At 41.2% G+C, this 21,414-nt stretch overlaps 1 protein-coding gene across 1 annotated transcript in view; it reads right to left on the reverse strand.

Annotated features, from left to right (window-relative positions):
- ZFAND3 (zinc finger AN1-type containing 3) overlaps positions 1-16,898 on the reverse strand; it is a 342,068-nt gene extending 325,170 nt beyond the window's left edge. Inside the window, exon 1 of the mRNA XM_057698349.1 lies at positions 16,337-16,898. Coding sequence (XP_057554332.1) covers positions 16,337-16,407 — 71 coding nt within the window. The 5' untranslated portion in view covers positions 16,408-16,898. The remainder of the gene's footprint in view (positions 1-16,336) is intronic.
- Between the last annotated feature and the right edge of the window lie 4,516 nt (positions 16,899-21,414).

Here is a 21,414-nt window from a genome sequence, read left to right on the forward strand (position 1 = left end):
CTATGGGGGGGGGGGGGTTGGAATAGAGAGAATATATCTGGTGTCTTCAGCAACACAGATGCACTTCAAAAATATAACATCAATTGGAAAAACTTCAGAAAAGACATATGAATATTTACAGGAATGAAAGTGCAGACTACACACACTTCTAAGAAAACCAAAGCTGAGAAAGGAGGATTAATTTTATAAAATTAAGTAAAATATCAAGACAAATGAGGTGAGTGCAATCTTGTCCACAAGAACCTAAAGGACCTAAGGACAACGTACCTCTTAAAGTCGAAGATGTTATAAGTTCAAACTCTGGTTTTTTGAAAAAAATATAACCTAAAAACAAATAATTATTTACTGGAAGAGAATTAAAAGAAAGCAAAATTATAAAAAGATGCAAGAAAAGTTTTTTAATTCATGATTATTGGCTTCTTGGATCATTAACAGAAACTGTTAATTTCTGGTACACACAGAAAATAATTATAGCCATTTTCCACAAAAAGTACCTTGGTACCATGCTGGGCCAGAATACTGCTGAGAGGCACAATGTGACTAAAAAGGCATGACTTAAATTCTACTAGCACTCTTAAGCAGCAGAGAAGTCCCAATCATCATCTTATTTGACCACTCTCTGCAGCATGACCCTACCGCCACTTTCTCATTGAGCTATCCCTTCTCTTGGCTTCAGAGAATCTACACTCACCTGACTTCTCCTCTGTCCATCCACTCCCCTTCCCAAACTCTTCTTATTCCACTTGTGGCTATCTCAGGGTTCCATGCTCAGCTATCTTCTCATTCTATACAACTGGATCTCAAAAGGAAAGTGACACACAGGGGTAGTAGTCAAGGGATGAGGAAAAAAAGGCAAGAATGAACTGCACAGATCCCATCTTAGACCCACTAAATTGGAGCTGGGAAGAAAAGAATAAATATATAAATAAATAAATTGGAGCTGGGTGAAGCAGCAGTGATGTATTTTTTTATAAAAGGCTCCCAAAATGATTCTGACAACCCCATTTCTACTCCAGAGAGAATCACTGGTCTAACAGCACTACCTGCTCCACTTGCTTATGACCTATGCATTCATGTCACCCTAAATGGTGCAGCCCTAGCTCATCCTCTCTCCTAAACTTTGGACGCCTAAGGCACTTCCACATTTGAGTGGTCCATAAGCCATAAAATTCAGTATACCTCATACCATTTTCATAGTGTAGCAGCAGTAGTAGTAATAGTAATAATAATACCCATCAAGAAGTGATTTGATAACCTGGCTAAATAAAATCCAGCATATGCACCTACTGGAATGCTCTGTTGCCCTTTAAGGAAGCAGCTAGAAATGCATATGCTGTTTTGGGACGAACTCCAAGATATACTAAGTAAGAAAAGCAAGGTACAGAATAGTATGCAGTCCGCTACTATCTGTATTAGAAAAAAGGGTAAATGCAGTGTATGCACAGGAAACTTCTAGAAGGATACTGAAGAAACTTAACCATGATTCTTGCTAGAAAGTGGGACTAAGGGTATGCGGTAGGAGGGAGACAACCCTTTCACTGTATACTCATTTGTGTTGTTCAAATTTTTTACTCTATGAATACGTTCCTTTTCTAATTTAAAAAAAAGCAATTAAAAGATACTATAAAACTATACAGGTACCTTTACATGCTACCTGAAAAAGGGCTTGAATCCAGAATATACAAAGAACTCCTACAAATGAAAAGAAAAACGTAGACAACCCAATAGAAAAATGAATAAAAGGTTTGAACAGGCACCTCACAACAAATTTTAGCCAAATGGCCAACGAAGAAAGGTGCTCAATTTCATTAGTCATCAGGGAAATGCATATTAAAACAGTAACTCTTAAAAAAAATAAAATAACTCTACCCACAACTAAGTTAAAAGAGACAGTCAATATCAAGTATTGATGAAGATGTGGAATAAACAAAATTCTCATATACAGGTGATGGTAGTGTAAGCTGATACAAGCACTTTAGAAAACTAGCAGTATCTACTAAACTTAAACATATATACAAACATCTTACATCTCAACAATTCTATTGCTTGGTAAAAACCCAAGAGAAATGAGTGCTTACATCCACCAAAAGACACATGCAAGAACTGTTCACAGCAGCATTATTTACAGTACCCCCAAATCACAAAACTTTAAAAAGTAGAATGGATAAATTATGTTAGCATACAATGGAATACCACAAAGCAGTAAAAAATCATTACCTCTCTTGCACAAATGTAGATGAATCTCAGTTATAATGCTGAGACAAAGAAGCAAACACAAAAGAGTAAATACCATATGATTCCATTTACATAAAATTCAAACACAGGCAAAACTAACTTACATCACAGTGATGGAGGTCAGAATAAGTTGGTGTTATCAACCAGGGTACCGCACAAGGAGACTCCTGCTGGGGTACTGGAAATGTACTAACTATATGTCACTCTTAATTGGTGGTGGTTACATAAGCGTATATATACATGAAAAGAAAACCAAGTGGTATATAAAAATTCATCAAACTTAAGAGAATGAGAAGACAAGCCACAGACTAGAAGAAAATATTTGCAAAAGACATATCTGATCATCAGAGGACTATTATGCAAAATATACAAAGAACTCTTAAAACACGGTAAGAAAACAAACCCATTAAAACACAGGCAAAAGACCTAAACAAAAGAAGATAAACAGATGGAAAATAAGCATCTGAAAAGACACTCAACATTATGTAACATAAGGAAATTGCAAATTAAAACCAGATACAGGGACTTTGGTGGTGCAGTGGTTAAGAATCCACCTACCAATGCAGGGGACACAGGTTCGAGCCCTGCCCCAGGAAGATACCACATGCTGCGGAGCAACTGAGCCCGTGTGCCACAACTACTGAGCCTGCGTTCTAGAGCCTGTGAGCCACAACTACTGAGCCCATGTGCCGCAACTACTGAAGCCCACGCACATAGAGCCTATGCTCCCCAACAAGAGAAGCCACCACAATGAGAAGCCTGTGCACCACAAGGAAGAGTAGCCCCCGCTCGCCATAACTAGGGAAAGCAGCAATGTGCAGCAATGAAGACCCAACACAGCCAATAAAAAAAAAATTTTTAATATTAAAAAAAAAATTACAAAAACACACCTATTAGAGTGGCCAAAATCCAAAACAATGACAACACCAAAGGCTGGAAATGATGTGAAGCAACAGAACCTCCCTTTCACTGCTAATGGGAATGTAAAATGGTACAGCCACTTTGGAAAAACAGTTCGGCAGTTCCTTCCAAACTAAACATACTTTAACCATACATTCCAGCAATCGCACTCCTTGGCATTTACCAAATTGAAAACTTATGTCCACACAAAAACTTACACATGAATATTTATTAGCAGCTTTATTTATAATTGCCAAAACTTGGAAGCAACCAAGATGTCCTTCAGTGAGTAAATGGATAAACTGTGATACATCCAAACAATGGAATATAATTCAGTGCTAAAGAGAAATGAGCTATCAAGCACATTCCTAAGTGAAAGACGCCAATCTAAAAAGGCTACATACTGTATGACTCCAACTAGTACATGACATTCTGCAAAAGGCAAAACTATGGAGACGGTAAAAAGATGAGTGATTGCTGGAGGATAGAGAAATGAACAGGCATAGCACAGAGGATTTTTAGGACAGTGAAACCATCCTGTATGCTGGATACATGTCATCATACACTTGCCAAAACCCACAGAATATAAAACCACCAGGAGTGAACCCTAATGTAAACTATGGACTTTGAGTGATAATGTACTTTCATTGAGAGTAACAAGTACACCACTCTACTGGGGGATGCTGACAGTGAGGGATGCTGTGCATGTGTGGGGACAAAGGTATAAAGGAACTCTGTATCTCCTGCCCAATTTTGCTTTGAATCTAAAACTGCTTTAAAAAATATTTTTTTGAATTCATCAAAGTGTACACTTGAAATGTGTGCTGTAAACTAAATTATGCCTCTATTTAAAAAGTGGAAAAAGATGTAAGAAGAAAAAAATTTTTAAGGTAATCTACAGCATCGGAAGTCAGGATAGCGATTATCCTTGAGGAGGGGCAGTGACTGCAAGAGCGCAGGAGAAAGGCTTCCTGGGGACGGGAATGCTATTTCTTGACACAGGCATTGGTTACATGGGAATATTCACTTTGTGAAAATCCATTCCACTATACACTTAAGATTTATGTATTTTTCACTATGAATGTTATACTTCAATAAAAAGTTTACATTTAAAAGATACAAAAAAAGCAAAAATGAAGTGGGACTACATCAAACTAAAAGGCTTCTCCTGCACAGCAAAGGAAACCATTAACAAAATGAAAGGGTATTCTACAAATGGGAGAAAATATCTGCAAAACATATATGTGATATGGGGTTAACATTCAAAATATATAAAGGACTAGGCTTCCCTGGTGGCACAGTGGTTAAGAATCCTCCTGCCAAAGCAGGGGACACAGGTTCGAATCCTACTCCGGGAAGATCCCACATGCCGCAGGTCAACTAAGCCCATGCGCCACAACTGCTGAGCCCATACACCACAATTACTGAAGCCTACGCACCTACAGCTGGTGCTCCGCAACAAGAGAAGCAACTGCAATGAGAAGACTGTGCATTGCAATGAAGAGTAGCGCCCCCTCTCCGCAACTACAGAAAAGCCTGCGTGCAGCAACGTAGCCAATAAATAAAAATAAAAATTTTTTAGCAATACTTCTCCCTTTGGAAAAAAGAAAAAAAAAAATATATATATATATATAGGACTCACAACTCAATATCAAAAAAACAATCCAATTAAAAATGGTTAGAAGATCTGAACAGACATTTTTCCAAAGAAGACACACAGATGGCCAACAGGTACATGAAAAGATGCTCCACATCACTAATCATTAGGGAAATGCAAATCAAAACCACAATGAGATATCACCTCACACCACTTAGAACTGCTATTATCACAAAGACAAGAAATATAAAATGTTGGCAAGCACATGGAGAAAAGGGAACCCTTGTGCACTGTTGGTGGGAATGTAAACTGGTTTAGCTGCTATGGAAAACAGTAAGGAGGTTCCTCAAAAAATTAAAAAATTGATCTACCATATGATCCAGCATTTCCACTTCTGAGTATTTATCCAAAGATAATGAAAACACGAATTCAAAAAGATATATGCACCCCATGTTCACTGCAACATTATTTACAAGAGCCAAGCCATAGAAACAACCTATGTGTCCATCAATGGATGAATGAACAAAGAAAATGTGGGATATGTATATTATATATACATATATTTTATATATACATACACACACACACACACACAATGAAATATTATTTGGCCATTAAAAAGAATGAAATCTTTCCACTTGCAACAACATGGATGGACCTTGAGGGCATTATGCTAAGTGAAAATAAGACAGAGAAAGACAGATACTGTTATGGCCTTACTTATGCAGAATCTTTAGGGGAAAAAAAGGTCATATGTAGAGAACAGATTAGTGGTTGGTGGTGGCAGGAGGTGGGGGGGTGGCGAAATAAGTGAGGGGGTCAAAAGGTACAACCTTCCAGTTATAAAATGAATGTCACGAGAATGTAGTATACAGCATGGTGACTATGTTAATAATACTGCATTACATACTTGAAAGTTGCTAAGAGAGTAGACCTTAAAAGTTCTCATCACAAGAAAAAAATTTTTTTAATTATGTATGGTGATGAATGTAAACTAGATGTTTTGTGGTGGACATTCTGCAATATCTACAAATATCAAATCATTATGTTGTACACCTGAAACTAATATAATGTGATATACCAATTATACCACAATTAAAAAATACAATAAAAGTACACTGACATGCTACCTAATTCATCAAAATGTATACTTAACCTTTCTAAAACTAATCATCTCTTTCCCACAACGTGCTTATCATCTTCCAGATGGAATCACTTCAACTTAAGAACTTACAAAGTATAAAGAGGGGGCCCATCATTAGCCTCTCAGCAATAAGAAAGGTCTTATTCCTTCAACCAACACTACTATTAAATTCTTCAAAATTTAAAGTAACCTGTCCCATGTGTATTCATTGAAAAATCTTTTAAATAGGAAGGGCTTGTGAGAGTTTTCTCCCCCAAGAACAGCAAGTAAAGCAGGAAATGAGCAAAACTTTGTTGAACTCTCCACACCAGGCTTGGAGGTTGAAAAGGGAGAAGAAAAATATATCCCAAGGAATGGAGCTGGTTGTGGCAATACCAATAAAGGAAAGAAGGCAGAGTCTCCACAGTCTGCTGCAGAGACACCATGAAGCACCACGCTTTAACTGGCTGAGAAGGTGCCTTTGGGCTTAGCAGAAGAAACAGCCCATGGGCTTCTAACAGATGGAACACCACTTCTGCTGAAAGCCGACACTTCCACTAAACTTTAGTTTGAAATTTGTACCACAGCTCTCATCCTATGATCTTTAGCACCTTCCTGTAAGACCTTTGGGGACTCACACCCTACACTTCAAGAAAAAACAGACTGTTCCTTTAATCTCACCCACACCACCTGTTCACATTAGTGTCTTGAGCCCTTACAGATGTGGGCACCTCTCATATTTTGTTTTCTGAGATTTTGGATCATCTTTACTATCATTACTCTGAAATCTCTCATATTTTGACTAGAAGCTGGTGACCACAAAGCATCTTCATTCCATGTTTCCCCATCCTCATCCCCCTTGCACCCCAAGTCTCCCCCTTGACCACCCTATGTGTCCTTACTCTTCCAATTCACCTCCAAATCAGGTGTCTGATACAAACCTGTCCAATGACTTTTCTGCATCCCAAATTTAAACACAAAACCAACACAGTCCAGTCTTCCTGTCCCTAACTCCAACCAAAAACACATACAATGTAAGTATCTAATTTATCCACAATGAAAACTATTCAGGTAAACCTAGGGGCCTTTCAACTATGGGATCATAAATATCTAGTCACCAGACAGTTTAAAACCAAGGAGAAGAAAATGCAGCCTTTTGGGACACACACTTCCACAGAAAAGGTTTTGCTATGGCTATCATTTTCAAAATTAATCCATACTGATATTATTGAGATTATAAACCCCCGAAGAGACTCAGTACACATCATGTAACACTCCACACTTTTACTCAAGACTGCATCTTTATCACTTGTTACAGCAACTGTTCCATGATTAGATCCTGCCCCACATTCAGTGAAGAAAAAGATAAGCTTTACAAATAAAATGCATAGTTTAAACACATCTTGAAAGTGCTACAGTACTTGGGGGGTGGGGGGGGTGACATGAATATGGGTAAAGCTAATTAACAGTGATCTATACACAGAAACAGGGAATATATAGGCCTCAGAGAGTACATGACTATGTCGCCCTAAATCAACAAAAAAATAAAACAAAAATTCCTCTAAAACCAAGGACTTTTGTGGATCAACATACAAAAACACAGCTTTATTTTTAAAGGTGAATAGCACAGCTTTGTGTTAATATTAAAAAGGAAAGGCAAACTAAATAAAACTGTATAGGGTCACACACACTGTGAAGATTTTGCGTACACAAGCAAAGTTTCATATGTAAACACAAAGACTTGAAAAACCTGGTTTTCTGAATTTCAGTGGCATCTGAAGAAAATGAAGAATACCGAAAATGAAGAATACCATCCATCCATCCCCAGGACAGAAACCAAGAACTCATAAATCTAGAAACACATACACTGAAATACACCACACTTTCTCTCACCTCCAGTTTACTGTTTCTTGCTGGTTAATACACACCTGGACAGTTACCAATGACTGTATTATTCAATCTATTTTGTGTCTCATTCATTATGTTGAAAAAAAATCCTTTCAGGAGAGAACTTTGCCAGCACATCTATCTATATAAGGCACTCTAGAAAGGGCTGAAATTGACAAACGATGACCTGAAATAGGCAGAGACTTTGAAAACAATGACATAATCAGCAAATCCCCCCACCTAATCTATGTTCTCCAAATTCCTGCCCCACTCTTCCCATTAGGTACCCGTTAAGCTAGAGAAAGCTTCTCACACCGTATTCAGGAATGCTACCAGCACAACCATGTAAGAAAATCAAATAACTGCAGGAAGAGTATCTGTGATACTTTTGAATGATTAGAATATTTCTCCTTCCAGGAAGTGTAGCTAAGAGTGTGATTATTCATATAATGTACTCTTATAGTGTGTAAGAGTCCAAGAGGTAGATAAGACATGAACAACTGTTACTCCATATCACTTCACTTTAGCAAAAATAAATGAGACAAGGCATTCCCCAAAGGTCCTAATTACAACATCACCAACCTCGCTCTTTACCAGGACATTAATGAGGCAGCAATGAGGCTAAATAGAGCCTGTCCACAAACTAGAAACACAAAATGCTGTGGTGCGGTCTGCCCCCATCCCCCCTTCTTCCCCCGCCACCAGAGTGGTCACAGCTGAAATCCATGATCTTTCCCAGGACATTCTTCTGCCCTAATACAAAAATGCACCTGCCTATGACACAGGACATTTGGTACAGCTGAACGAACAGATGCAGTTAAATAGTACTACATCTTCTTCCTACTGATTCTTCCTTCCTCTGGTGAACAGCTGCAGCCACAACTTCAGATGTCAGGCACTGTTTGCAGCTCTCTTCCCGGGCCTCAAGGATGACATGGCATTTTCATTCATCTGTGCCATTCCCTCAGCCTGGTGCATCACAGATCAGTTTGGTTTTACCCACTGCTGCCAAATATTCCAATATCCACCTTCCTCTGTATGCAGAGACTTGAATTTACCAGAAAATCCAATGCATTTATTGGTAATCATATATCGAAAGCTGTCATATGAAATTTACATGTGTGAATCTACAAAAGTCATAGTCCAAGATGAATACCTTCAAAAATTCTCTCACTAAAGAGAAAAAAAAAAAAAAGATTCTCTATAAGTACAACATCTCCCTGTATAGACCTCTGAGGTTGCCAGTTTAATAGAGCTAAGAAAGGGGCAAAGATGACTGACCCAAAAGCTAATATGAAAAAAAAAGTTCAAATTACAGACTAACTTGTACTGAAATTTTAATTCCCAAAACTGATCAAAGAAGCACTTCCCAGTAATCTGAACTAACAATAGCACTGCTTCCCCCTTTGGAAATAAAATGTTAGAACTTGATGGGGCGGGGGGGTGAGGGGGGGCGGGGGGACACAAAAACAAAACACAGAGCTAAATTAAACAAGTCTCACATTTTCAGAATATGAGAGAAAACAGGAATCTAGAGAACTCACAAGCAAATAGACTTGAATGGCAGCTGTTTCTTAATAAAACTAGAAAAAAAGAGAAAAGAAAATAGGCTTGAAAATCCTGGCTGCCTATCAGGTCGACATTCTAGAAGAACACTGTCCAACAGAACTTTTTGGGAGGATGAAGTGTTCTATATCTGTTTTCCCCAACTGGGTAGCTACCAGCTATTGAGATAGAGAGTACTTAAAATATAGCCAGTGTAACTGAAAACTGTATCTTTAATTTTCTTTCATTTCAACTAGTACAAATTTAAATTGCTACGTGTAGCTAGTGGCTACGACACTGGACAGCACAATTCTAGAATACAGTCTTAGATTCTTGTTATTAAAAACTTCAAATAAAGCTGCTTAACCTCCCTTTTGCATTTAACACACTCATAGGAAATTTATTCCTTATATCTAAATATCTCATTCAGCAACATAATTTTGTTACATAGGGACCCAGCCCAAAGCAGGATCAGCCTGTTTCTCAAAGCCCCTAGCAGAACCGAGTGACATCACTGTCATCCACCCAATTTGGAATGAAGGCCCTCTTTTGCAAACCACTCTGACACAAAGTCCCACAATAAGCCTGAATCTGGACAATTTTTTAAGTGTCTCATTAAAACCACACAAGTTTTGAGTTGTGACTGGTCAACTTCCTACATGTGGCTTTCATGAGATACTGAACTTAACCTTGCTTCAAACAGAAAAAAAGAACTCTTGGGGCTTCCCTGCTAGTCCAGTGGGTAAGACTCCACGCTCCTAACGCAGGGAGCCCGGGTTCAATCCCTGGTGGGGGAACTAGATCCCGCATGCATGCTGCAACTAAGAAGCCCACATGCCACAACTGAGAGTGCACATGCCACAACTAAGAAGTCTGCATGCCACAGCTGAAGATCCCATGTGCCACAACTAAGACTCAGTGCAGCCAAATAAATAAATAAATAAGTACTTTTTTAAAAAAGAGAAAAGAACTTTTAACCTCAAGCTTGATCTATAATTATTGTGGTAGTTCAAAACTTTGCATCAGTTTACAAAGACACAACTGCCTTATGACCTAATTAAAAAAAAAATCCAAATTATATTATTCTCACCTTCTTCAAACTCTGCCCTCAATAAATAATATTTAATACACTGGTTTTTTTTTTTTTAAGAACTTTATTCATTCAAAGAATTCTTAGCCCTCTGATTTTCCAGCTAGAAAAAGGTTAATTTGTGAAAACTAATGTTAAATTTAATAACCATTAAAGACTACAAAGAGATTTTTAGTCAAAACTTTTCAGTAGACTTAAAGTACTGGGTTCTCCTCTTCTTGGTGGGGGGGGGGGTCAATGGGGAGATAGTGGTGAATGGGAAGGAGAAAAGTGAATGGGGAAGAGAAGAGGATTATAACAAAAGAGCCCTATGTCCTATATGTTAACTGGATCTAACTCTAAAAGGCTATTGTCTCCAACCAATGTAAACAAAGAACATGTTTTCTTAAAAAATAAAATAATCTTCCTGTGTTTCATCACAGCAAAGGGACAAATTTTATATTCTCTGGACACCCCAAATGTAATCAGGAAAATGGGGCAAACAGATAAAACACACTGATAGTGAACAGTTCATTTAAATCATGTTGTATCTTCAGATGCACACAAAACTCAAAGATGCAAAGTAAAACTGCATGACTCTTTGTTATTTACCCAAAGGAGTTGAAAACTTATGTCCACAAAAACCTGCACATGGATGTTTACAGCAGCTTTACTCATAATTGCCAAAACTTAGAAGCAACCAAGATGTCCTTCAGTAGGTGAAGGGATAAAACTCTGATACCTCCAACCAACTGAATCTTAAAAGTGCTAAAAAGAAATGAGCTATCAAGCCATAAAAAGACATGGAGGAAACTTAAATGTATATTACTAAGTGAAAGAAGCCCATCTGGAAAGGCTACATACTGTATGATTCCAACTATACAACATTCTGGAAAAGGCAAAACTATGGACAGTGTAAAAAGATGAGTGGTTGACAGGGGTTGGGAGGAGGGAGCAATGAATAGGTAAGAGCACAGAGAATTTTTAGGGCAGTGAAACTACTATATGACACTGTAATAGATACATGTTACTACGCATTCACCCAAACCCACAGACTGTACAACACCAAGAGTGACCCGTAGTGTAAACCACGGACTTTGGGTGATAATGACATGTCAACCTAGGTTCATCACTGTTACAAATGCACCACTGTGGTGGGGATGCTGATAACAAGGGAGGCTGCGCATGGGTGGGAGCAAGAGGTATGTGGGAAATCTCTGTACCTTACTCTCAATTTTGCTCTGAACCTAAAACTGCTCTAAAAATATAAAATCTTTAAAAAAAAAAAAAAGTAAAACTGCACAAATGAGTTTTGTGTTCAAGAGAATGTTTAAGGGGGTTTATAATCAAATGGATAATTAGTGACATCACTGGAATGAACATTCTACTGATTAACTAGTGATTCATGCTGTGTTCACATGGAATTTGAAAGCCCAGGTTAAGCTGGTTTTGAAGTGTGGCAACATGTTCCAATTTGGAGACAGAGACTGAAAAATTAAAAACGAGTGCGATAATTTAAAATTATTAAAAATTAAAAACTCGTGTGACACTGTTAGGATCCCAGCATACTTGCCAGATAACTCAGAGCGACAGAAACAGAGTTCTACATCAATTCCCAAAGCCTGAGCTCAGAGAAAATAAAATAATAAAAATAAATAACTTTTGTTTAAGCTCACTAGTCAGTATCTTGGCTGAATCAATTTTCTACTAGTAACCATTTCAGGAATAAAATTTATTTTGTGAGATTACTCTTGACCTCTGCCCTAATCCCACCTTTATTTAAAATTCATCACTATCTAGCAGATCTAGTTAGTAAGTAAAACGCTTCTCAATAGAATAGATCACAAAAATAAAACACTAATAAATTCTATTTCCCTAAAAAAATGTATCCATGTAATATTTCTTTTATGACATGATTCACCAGAAAGTAAATCATGAATGTTTTTCTTATCAAAACAATGACTCATTTACCTAATAAATCCCGTATCTAAAATACTCCATTATTCCCTAAATATCAGACTGAACATTCACGTCTACTATACTTTAAATTTACTTATGAAAAAAAAAGTACTTCTCCAAGTTTCCATGAAACGACATTGTGATAGAGATTATCTCCAATAGTAAAGGTAGAATATCAATAATTGTAATTAGATATTTATACTTAATAAGTAAAATTAGAAAAAAAAGCCCATCTTTCCCCATCCTAATTAATTACCCTTTCTATTATCCTATAATACACTCAGTATATTTTCAATGTCTTCTTCCAGTCTTTTTTAAATAATATTCTAGGTCTGCTCTTTCAACAACTTTTGAAAATATCTGTGAAGAATCTATATTCCTCAGTACATTTTGTAGCTTCAACTAATACTCTGACATCTATATAATTTAAAAGTGCTTTTACATATGGATGTATTTCAACTAAAGAAAATGCACCAATTGACTATTTCATTTCAGTTTTGACAATCACAAACTAGCATGATTTTTGCATGATTACTGAATGCCTAAAATAAGCCAAAAAAATGCTCATGCTCATTTCACTAAAAGTGTTAAGTTCATGTCTCAGGGGAAAAACCATTTATGGTCATTAACCCTAAAAACATTTATGTGCTATCCAAAATCTTGCAACTTTTATAAAGAGGTAAATCTTCAACAATTTCCAAGGCAGCAGTTTCCCAGTGGTCTCTCTACAACACAGTAACTTAATTACCTACACACAATTTCACAATATAAAACCAAGGAGAAAACTAGAAATTTTGAGTGTTCTAAGCACTAACACACTTGTACTGCATGCTCCTCTTGGCATTCTCCTTTCTAACTGCATTCCCACAAGACCCACCTGAAAGCTCTCCTATTTTAACCAACCCCCACTGATTGGTGTCCAGAGTGGGCAATGGTGGGCAGCAAGTCCTACTGCCTAAGTCACTGGAGAGAAGAGCAATCCTAAAGGAACTGTCTTTAGTCTGCTAGTGCCAGAACATTCTGCTAAGAGGCTCCTCTGCAAAGGGCTGGGTGTGGGCCCTGGCTAGCTGACTTTACAGACCTGCGGCTTCCACAAACTGCAACGCTGACTAAAGTTTTTAGAGAACATGCTCACCTTCATGTTTATGAAGGGAAAAGGCAAGACACCTCCTGAATGGCTTTGACATCTACTTCTCTGCGTGCTCCCTGGCCCTCGTACAGGTACTGTATATGGTCCCCTGGATCACTCCTCCTGACAAGGTCCTCTGTACCTCTGGAATTGCCAACATGCCACAAACATACAGACACCACATTCTCACACATATACACACACAATCACACCCACATACCCAGGCCACACTCAAGATCATCCAGTAATCTTCCAAGTTAAAGAAAATCACCTCACAACCGATTCAAAGTTCTTCAACAGCTCCCCAGTGCACTCAGGATAAAAATCCAAAGTCTTAAGCATCACCTATGGGGCCTTGTATCACTAACTGCTCTCACCATCTCAGCCTCACTTCTAGCTGACCCCTCTTCACAATTTACCAGTCCTCTACTATGAACTTTCAGCTGCTCAAACGTGTAGTGCTCTAAAATCCAGGCCTTCATCCATGCTATCACCTCTGCCTGAAAAAAACACTCTTCTCCCTATCTACTTCCATTCTCTCCTAATCTTCCTGCAGGACTAGGCTGGTGTCACCCTCCAGGCCACCTTCCTCCATCTCCGCCTCAACTGAAGTAGGTGCCCCTACTAACAAACCATATACCAAGCCTAACACACTTCACTGTAACTGGTATTTTACTCCCCTATGCCCTCTGCTCCCAGAGAATGGTGCCACTGCCCCTCCTGTCTACCATAATAACAGAAGCACTCAAATATCTGCTAAATATATTCTGAGTTTACTTGACGAACATAATATTAATGTAGCCCATGCAATAAGGGAAACGTTCAAAATCAGTCATGATATAATGGAAGCTAGGTGGCAATTTATACTTTGGTATAAAGTGCAAACTACACAGGTGCCTTTAGGAAAGGTTAAAACATTAAAAGTTAAAAAGAACACCTTTACCATAAAAATATTAGTTTGTCGAACTCCTATTAGGCAAATTGCAGTTCATAAAAAGTGCCATGTTGAAAGTATCAAAAAAGCAACCCTAGCTGCTTACAGATCAAGTATGGCATTAATGTAACAATTCCTCTCTACTAACAAACTCTCCTTGCATTCCCCAGAACCCTGCTCAGTTTCTAAGTCTTGATATAAATCTTTTTAATAAGGGTTCCACTCATAATAATGGTCCCAAGGACATAAACATGTTGCCAGGAAATAGACCTCTGCTACTCCTGGGCATTAGCTGCCAGTGGCAGCTACTTTCTTTCAGCCACATGTCTTCTTATGAGTTACAATCTGAGGCTTGTGACACCAGATTTTTCCAGGGCAGCAGACTGATGTCATAAACGTGATGGTACTAAGCACTCTGAAGAGCTCATTGGCTCCACCCTGAAATCCCTGAATGCAAAGGGAAGTTTCCCATCTATAAATAAAGCCTCAGTTTCCCCAACTATAAATAGAGAATGGTTCCCACTTAATAAGATTCTTGTGGGAATTAGGCTGCATAGGAAAGCACTTCCAGACAACACAATTTCTATTTTCAAGTCAAAAAGAAGCAGAGACTATAAAACCTAAGATATTTTCACATCTTTAAAACTTTCGGTAACACAGTAACTTATTTTTCACTAATATCCTTTCAGCAAGAAATTTTTGAGAAAGAAAAGCCCTAAATATGAGAAAATGAAAATTGTTTATCATAACCTTTAAATATGACAAACTCCATAGAAATCTACATTAAGATCCATTTTCTAATCTTTGTACTCCCAACAATCATAGCCTTAATTTCTACCTCAATCGTCCCTAGGATCTGAAAGATAGCAAAGATCAATTACTTCAATACATCTTCCCAATATGTCCTCACCAGAAATAATCATTTCCTTACTGTCTCTATGCACCTCCAAATACACTGAATCTTTGGAAAATAAAATTTTAAAAAAGAGCTAAATCACAAAAGTTGGCCTTCAGAGTCTCCAGTTTCCTTACATTAGATCTAAGTCATAAGTTATGATGGAGGCACCTGTGAGGTAAGAGGGGTGGCAATCCATTAAAAACTCCAAGTGGAACAAGGAGAATTTAAACTGTAACTATAGGTGGGAAAGTTGATTTCCCACTTCATTTATTTTCACTCTAACACAGGATGGCCAAGTAATAATATAAGCTGGCCAAGGTGAATATTTTCATCATTTAAAAAAAAGGGGGGGGGGGGAGAAGGGAATTTGGGCTAATTAAGCAAATTGGCTCTCCCGTTCCTAAGCCAAGCTGACTTGAGGTTTTTTTGACAAGGAAATTTTACAGGTCTTCTGAAACGTGTTTTAAATAAAGGTGAGACCTCCACCGTCTTATAACTATACCCAACCCTGGATTCTGGGCTCGACTTTTAAAAATGGGTGACATGTGAACAGCTTCCTAAAAGCAAATGGGGCACTAGGATATAATTTAGGAAGTAATGATGCAAGTCTCTGGAGGACAGGGAGGAGGGGAGGTGAAAAAGTCAGAGGAAATACCCTCCTGGTTCCGGGGCACCAACTCATACCAAGGACAGGAGGAAGGGTTGGCCTCCACAAACCAAGAGAAGGGAGCACCCCAGCTCCACCCGGAGGTGCCAACGCCGCCCCCTCATCCCAGCCCGCAGCCCTGCCCCCCTCACCCGTGGCGCCGGCGGCCCCTTTCGGCCTGAGCCTCCGGCAGGCGAGTCCCAGAGGGTGGCAGCGCACCGTGGGCAGGGCCTCCTCCGCCCACTCCCAGCTCCCCACCCGGTGCCCCTCCCCGGGACACGGCCCCTGCCCCCTCCCCACAGGCCCGGCCTGGGCCCAGCCCCTAGAGTTCCGGCCTCCCCGGGCCCCGAGGCCTGCCCGGGCAGCCCCGGCGCCCGCGCCCCGGTCCCCGCCCCCACCCAGCCGGACACTTACCCCCAGAAGCCGCAGGGACAGCGAGGCGGCAGACTGGGCGCTTTGCTGCGCTCGCTCCCGGCGTCTCCCATGGTGCTCGGCGGCGGCGGCGGAGCTCGGCGGCGGCAGCGGTGGCAGCGGCTGGGCCTGGGCCCCGCTCGAAGGAGGCGGCGGCGGCGACGGCGGCGGCGTCGAGGGGCTCGGGGCGGGGGAGGGGGAGGGAGCGGGCGCGCGGGCAGGCGCAAGTCCGGGGCTCCGAGCCGGGATTCCAGGCCGGTCAGCTGGAGGCGGGCCGCACCACTTGGCCTGCGGAGACGGGGGGGCCGGGAGAGGCGCGGAGAGTAGAGGGAGGGGAGCTGAGGAGGTGGGGCGTGCGGGTTAACCGAGGACCGCGGGGGAGGAGGGAAGACCCGGCGCCCTCGGCAGCTCCCACCGCCGCTCCCAGCCAGAGCGATGTCCCGTTGCGGCGGCGCTGGGAAGGACCTGAGGCCCCCGCCGGCTCTGGCGTAGAAGCGGCCGCTGCGAAGCCCAGGGGCCCGCTCCCTCCGTAACACCCTCCCCTCCCCCGGAGGCTGCGCTGACCGGACAATGGCCACTCCGCCCCCTCCTCTCTTCACGCACCCCTCCCGAGGAGTCACAATGGTCTCGCCCGGGGGAGCCGCCGCCAAAGCCTAGCAGCTGATCAGCTGGGATGCGGGCGTGCCACTTTGTTCAGCGCCTCAAAGGCAGAGGACGGGGCCGTGGGCAAAGCCGAGGCCGTAGGACTATCACTCGGCAACGGGCCTCTGAGGCTTTGGTATTCTTGGAACTTTTAAAATCTGAGGGAAACTTACCTTCCCCCGCCTGAAGAAGGGGAACCGGCTTCTGAGTATTCTGGGGCACGTTGCCTCCCCCAAACGCGAATGGTACGCCCCAAGCGAGAGGGGGAGGAGCAGATTAGTTGTTTAGGGTAAGTTGGGCCAGTCCCAGAGCGACGGCCGAGCACCACGCATGCGCCCAGAGACCCCGTAATTCGGCACAGGGAGGGACTAGGAGAAGCGCTTCCAAACCCGGAAGTGGGGCTCGGTCTTTCTGGGGATGCGGGGGTCTTCAGCTACCCGAGAGGTCCACTAACCCTCCGCCCTTGGTCCTGGGCGACGCCGGGGACATTTCTCAATGAACTGCTAAACCCTGGAAATCTATCTTCCCAGGCCTCCCACACCCAACTCACTCCTCCTGTTCCACCCGGAGAACTGGTCTTCCCTTGGCAGTGATGAACTTCTGGGAAACGCCCCTCCCCTCCTCCGCACCAGCAAATTTGGGGGGGAGCGGGGGGCAGCGGGGATAGGGAGGCGAGAGGGTAGTGTTTTGGTCAGGTTCCGTGCCCCATCGGTGTCCCCATCCTCAGAGACACAAGTCCACTCTCTATGCCTAAGCTAGGAGAACCTCTCTTCTTTCTGGAGTGGACATTTTGGTTTTTGGAGGGGAGCTATGGCCAAATTAGTGATGGAAATTGATAAGTGACCAAAAAGTTTGAGCCAATTAAAAAAAAAAAGAGTCCTTTAGCACTTAACTGTCTTTTATCCTGAACCTATTCTGAGCTCCAGCCAATCGTGAGCAGAAGGCGGTTGTTAATGATTAATTTCAACAAGGAGCAAATTTCCACCAGACCTCCTGGAGAGATGACCCATAGCTGAGGCCCTTATGGGCGAACTTCTCAGTCCCTGCTACTTCTAGGAAGGCTTTCTGGCTTCAACCCCGCCCCCACAGCTTAGCGTGTTCAGAGACCCTCTCGAACCCCATGCAGGGGGGCCTTGAACCCCTTTTCTTGGAACACAGAGAAGGAGGGCTTGCCAATTGACAGCCACAAGCTCTATCGTAAACAAGTGTTGCTCGCTGTCGCTCTCCTGCCCCCCACCATTTAAAGTTTTCTAGGTAGTCAACAATTATTTAAATTGCAGATTTCTCTTTTAATGCCTTGGTTTCCAGTTGCTTTTGGAAAGCAGAAGATTGACACCACTGAGCTTATTCACTCATAGCACTAGTGATTTGGAGAAACGTACCTGCCCATTCTGTTTGTACGTGCTCTGTGGACTCATTAACGTTGCTGTTGCTTCTTTGTTGTTGTTGTTTCTTTTGGCCTCTGAATGATCTCAGAGAGACAGCAGTGAGCAGTCTAAAGAGAGATCTTAGGGGCCCATCTACCTCCTACCTCATGAAGAGCAAGGATCACACTTAGTTTAGCATCCTCCTAAAGAGGCTTCTGCAGATGAAGACAGTAATTGCAGAAAGCAAACTACTTAAAGCCAAAGCACCCCCAAATGTGAATGCTGATTTATTTTGCGTAATATTTAGTTTCAGGTTTGTCGATTTTCACAAGCCTTCAATAAATATTTCTGTCAAAAGCCCATAGGATGGATGAAGTCATATGGCACACCTAGCTCTCACTGGACTCATATTTACTTAAATCTTCACTTAAACTGACGTAAAATTGCTGCATTCATGAAAGATTTACAGCCTTTGAGTTTAACAAACTGAGATTAAGTGTCATCTTGATGGTTTTCTTTTGTATGTGGAAAAGGAAACCCTAAAACCAAAAGGAAAATTTTATGTAAAACATGATTGTCATCTTGCAAACTGCTTGCCTACCTGTTTGCCAGTTATTCGATTTAACAAGCATTTATTAAGTACCCAGTATGTACAAGGCATTTCCTAAGGCTTTGTCCCTCCTATTTCCCTCTGCCCCTTCCTCTCTTACCCAGCACACTCCTGCTGCCCCTTCGGGCATATATCCTTCGGGCGTTTATTACCTTTACACCTCCCAGACTCTGGCAAGGCAGAATTGGTCCCTCCTTCCTCAGGCCACATAATCTCCATTATAGGACCAGGAAATTTATGTGTGTGTCCCTTCTCACAAAACCTATCTCCAAAAGGACTGGCTCTTAGAAACAGCTGTTAATGTGCACACAACCCAGTGGGGATACTAGAGACTCAGAGGATATGACCTAGATTAATTTTACTACCAAATATTATTATTTTACTTCTGTATATACCATTCTGTTTGTGCATGCTGTACGGACTTGTGGGCTCCACCTATCTCAATGGGATTGAAGCAAACTCAATCCATGTTTATTGAACAAAAGAGCTAATCAGATAAAACCCACTCTTAGTCAAGACTCCTTTGTCTTCAAGTACAGATACCCACTGAAACTTCTTCATGCTTAAAAAAAAAAAAAAAAAAAAAATTTAAGGAAATAATCTCATAGAACCCAAGGGCACAGAGAGCAACAAGATCTCAGGAAGGACTGGAACAAGGATCTAAAAATACCAGCAGGAAGTCAAGTAGCTATTCCTTCATTATCTCTTTTCTCCGTGGTCAAATGTTCTTCCCTTTACAAAGCTGCTTCATTCCTCTTTGCAGACCTGCTTTCACTGCTTCTCTAGGAATGTAGTAGAACATGGCTGTCCAAGCTTACCTATCCTCACTTCAAGAACTAGCAGAGATTAGTTAGTATCTGTGAGTCCCAGTTCCCAGGAGAAATAACCATATTGGTCTCGCTCATGTCAGGTTGTCTGTTCCTGGTACAGCCTGTTTTAGCCAGTGGAGCATTATGTAGTCAAGGCTCTTTGCTTTGTAATGCAAACATGGCGGCCAGAGGCCCATCTTTGTAGCCTGCAGTTCTCAAAGAAGATCAGTTATGTTCTTGGCAAAGATTCCAAAAGGTGTCTGCTACAGACCAAAACAGGAGTGAATTGCAGCCTGAAATTCAAAAGCATGTCGAACAATGGACAAGTTCAAGAAATTTTCCAACAAAGGAACAGTTATTTAAGTTATTTCAGGCCTAAATTTAAATGGCACTCCCTCAAAGGAGCCTTCACTGACACCCAGCCCCAATTAAAATTATGTTGCCCCATTTTTATCTTCCATGGCACTCTTTTTCTTTGCAGCACCTATCACAGTTTATAATTAAATATTTATTTGTGTGTCTCCTCTCCAAAGATATGTCTGTTTACTGCTACATACATAATCCCTAGGGCACATTTGGTAGGCATTCAATAAATATTTGTCGAATGAATACAAAGGCACAGTAATCTGTTAATCAATGTGAGACCCATGTATAAATTGGCATCCTAATTAGACTATCCTGGGGGAGCATCTCTATCACCACCCAACTTCCCTGAAGACACTGAAACTCACTGTGAGCTTTTTGTCACACTGCATTGTAAAAAATGAGACCCAGTGTATATCTGCTTCCTCTCATTATGTTTCTAGCTGGCTAACTCTTCATTCTTAGTTCCCAAGGTTTCTGTCTGAAGAGCCCTTGAACCAGTTCCTATAGCATGTGCACTCAGTTGGCCAAAAACTCAGAGAGAACATAAAATTTCAGGGCATCATCAAATTAGGGGACCAAAGTGTGGGGGTAATTGGCAGAATTACTTTTATCATAATTGTCTTGACTATTTTCTACTGTGGATTACGTTCCAAATGAACCTGTGATGTGACTCTTGGGGGTAGTTTGCAATCACCACTGGCCCAAAACGAGCCATCTACATGCTCAGTAGGGTTTAGGAAAGGATAATATTAATGCTTCAGCAGCCAAAGCTGCTGTGAAAGAGCCAGGTGTGGCTCAAGGGCAGGGGCTCACAAGGGCTGCTTTCTTGGTAATACTGAGTCCAAAGACCTTAGTCTTGAAAGTCACAACCAAAAAGGAGGCACATGTAGAGACCTGAGACAGCTGGTCCTCCAACTCTGATTGTAATCCTTACCCCACAATTCTGTCTAACTCCCAGTTCAAACCCTTTCATCACTATCATTCACTTTAACCTGGTATTAGTCTCAATGTCCAATCCAAACTCCAACCTCAATCTTAATCCTAATCCTAATATTATCTGTAAAATTTAATCCTAGATGTTAAGGCTAATCTCAACCCTAATTCTAAGAGCTTAACAAGGCTCCCTGCCTTGCCACTGTCTTATTTTCCCTTGATCTTCTTTCTTGTATCCCTTGGCCCTGACCCACTCAGGGAACAGAGAACTCTATAATACCCTGGACCCCTGGAGAGAATGGAAGCCAGTTTCAAAAATCCTAAAAAAGAAAACAAACTTGGGCTTTCAGGAAA

The sequence above is a fragment of the Hippopotamus amphibius genome, chromosome 11 (genome assembly GCF_030028045.1).
Source record: "Hippopotamus amphibius kiboko isolate mHipAmp2 chromosome 11, mHipAmp2.hap2, whole genome shotgun sequence".
NCBI lineage: Eukaryota > Metazoa > Chordata > Mammalia > Artiodactyla > Hippopotamidae > Hippopotamus > Hippopotamus amphibius.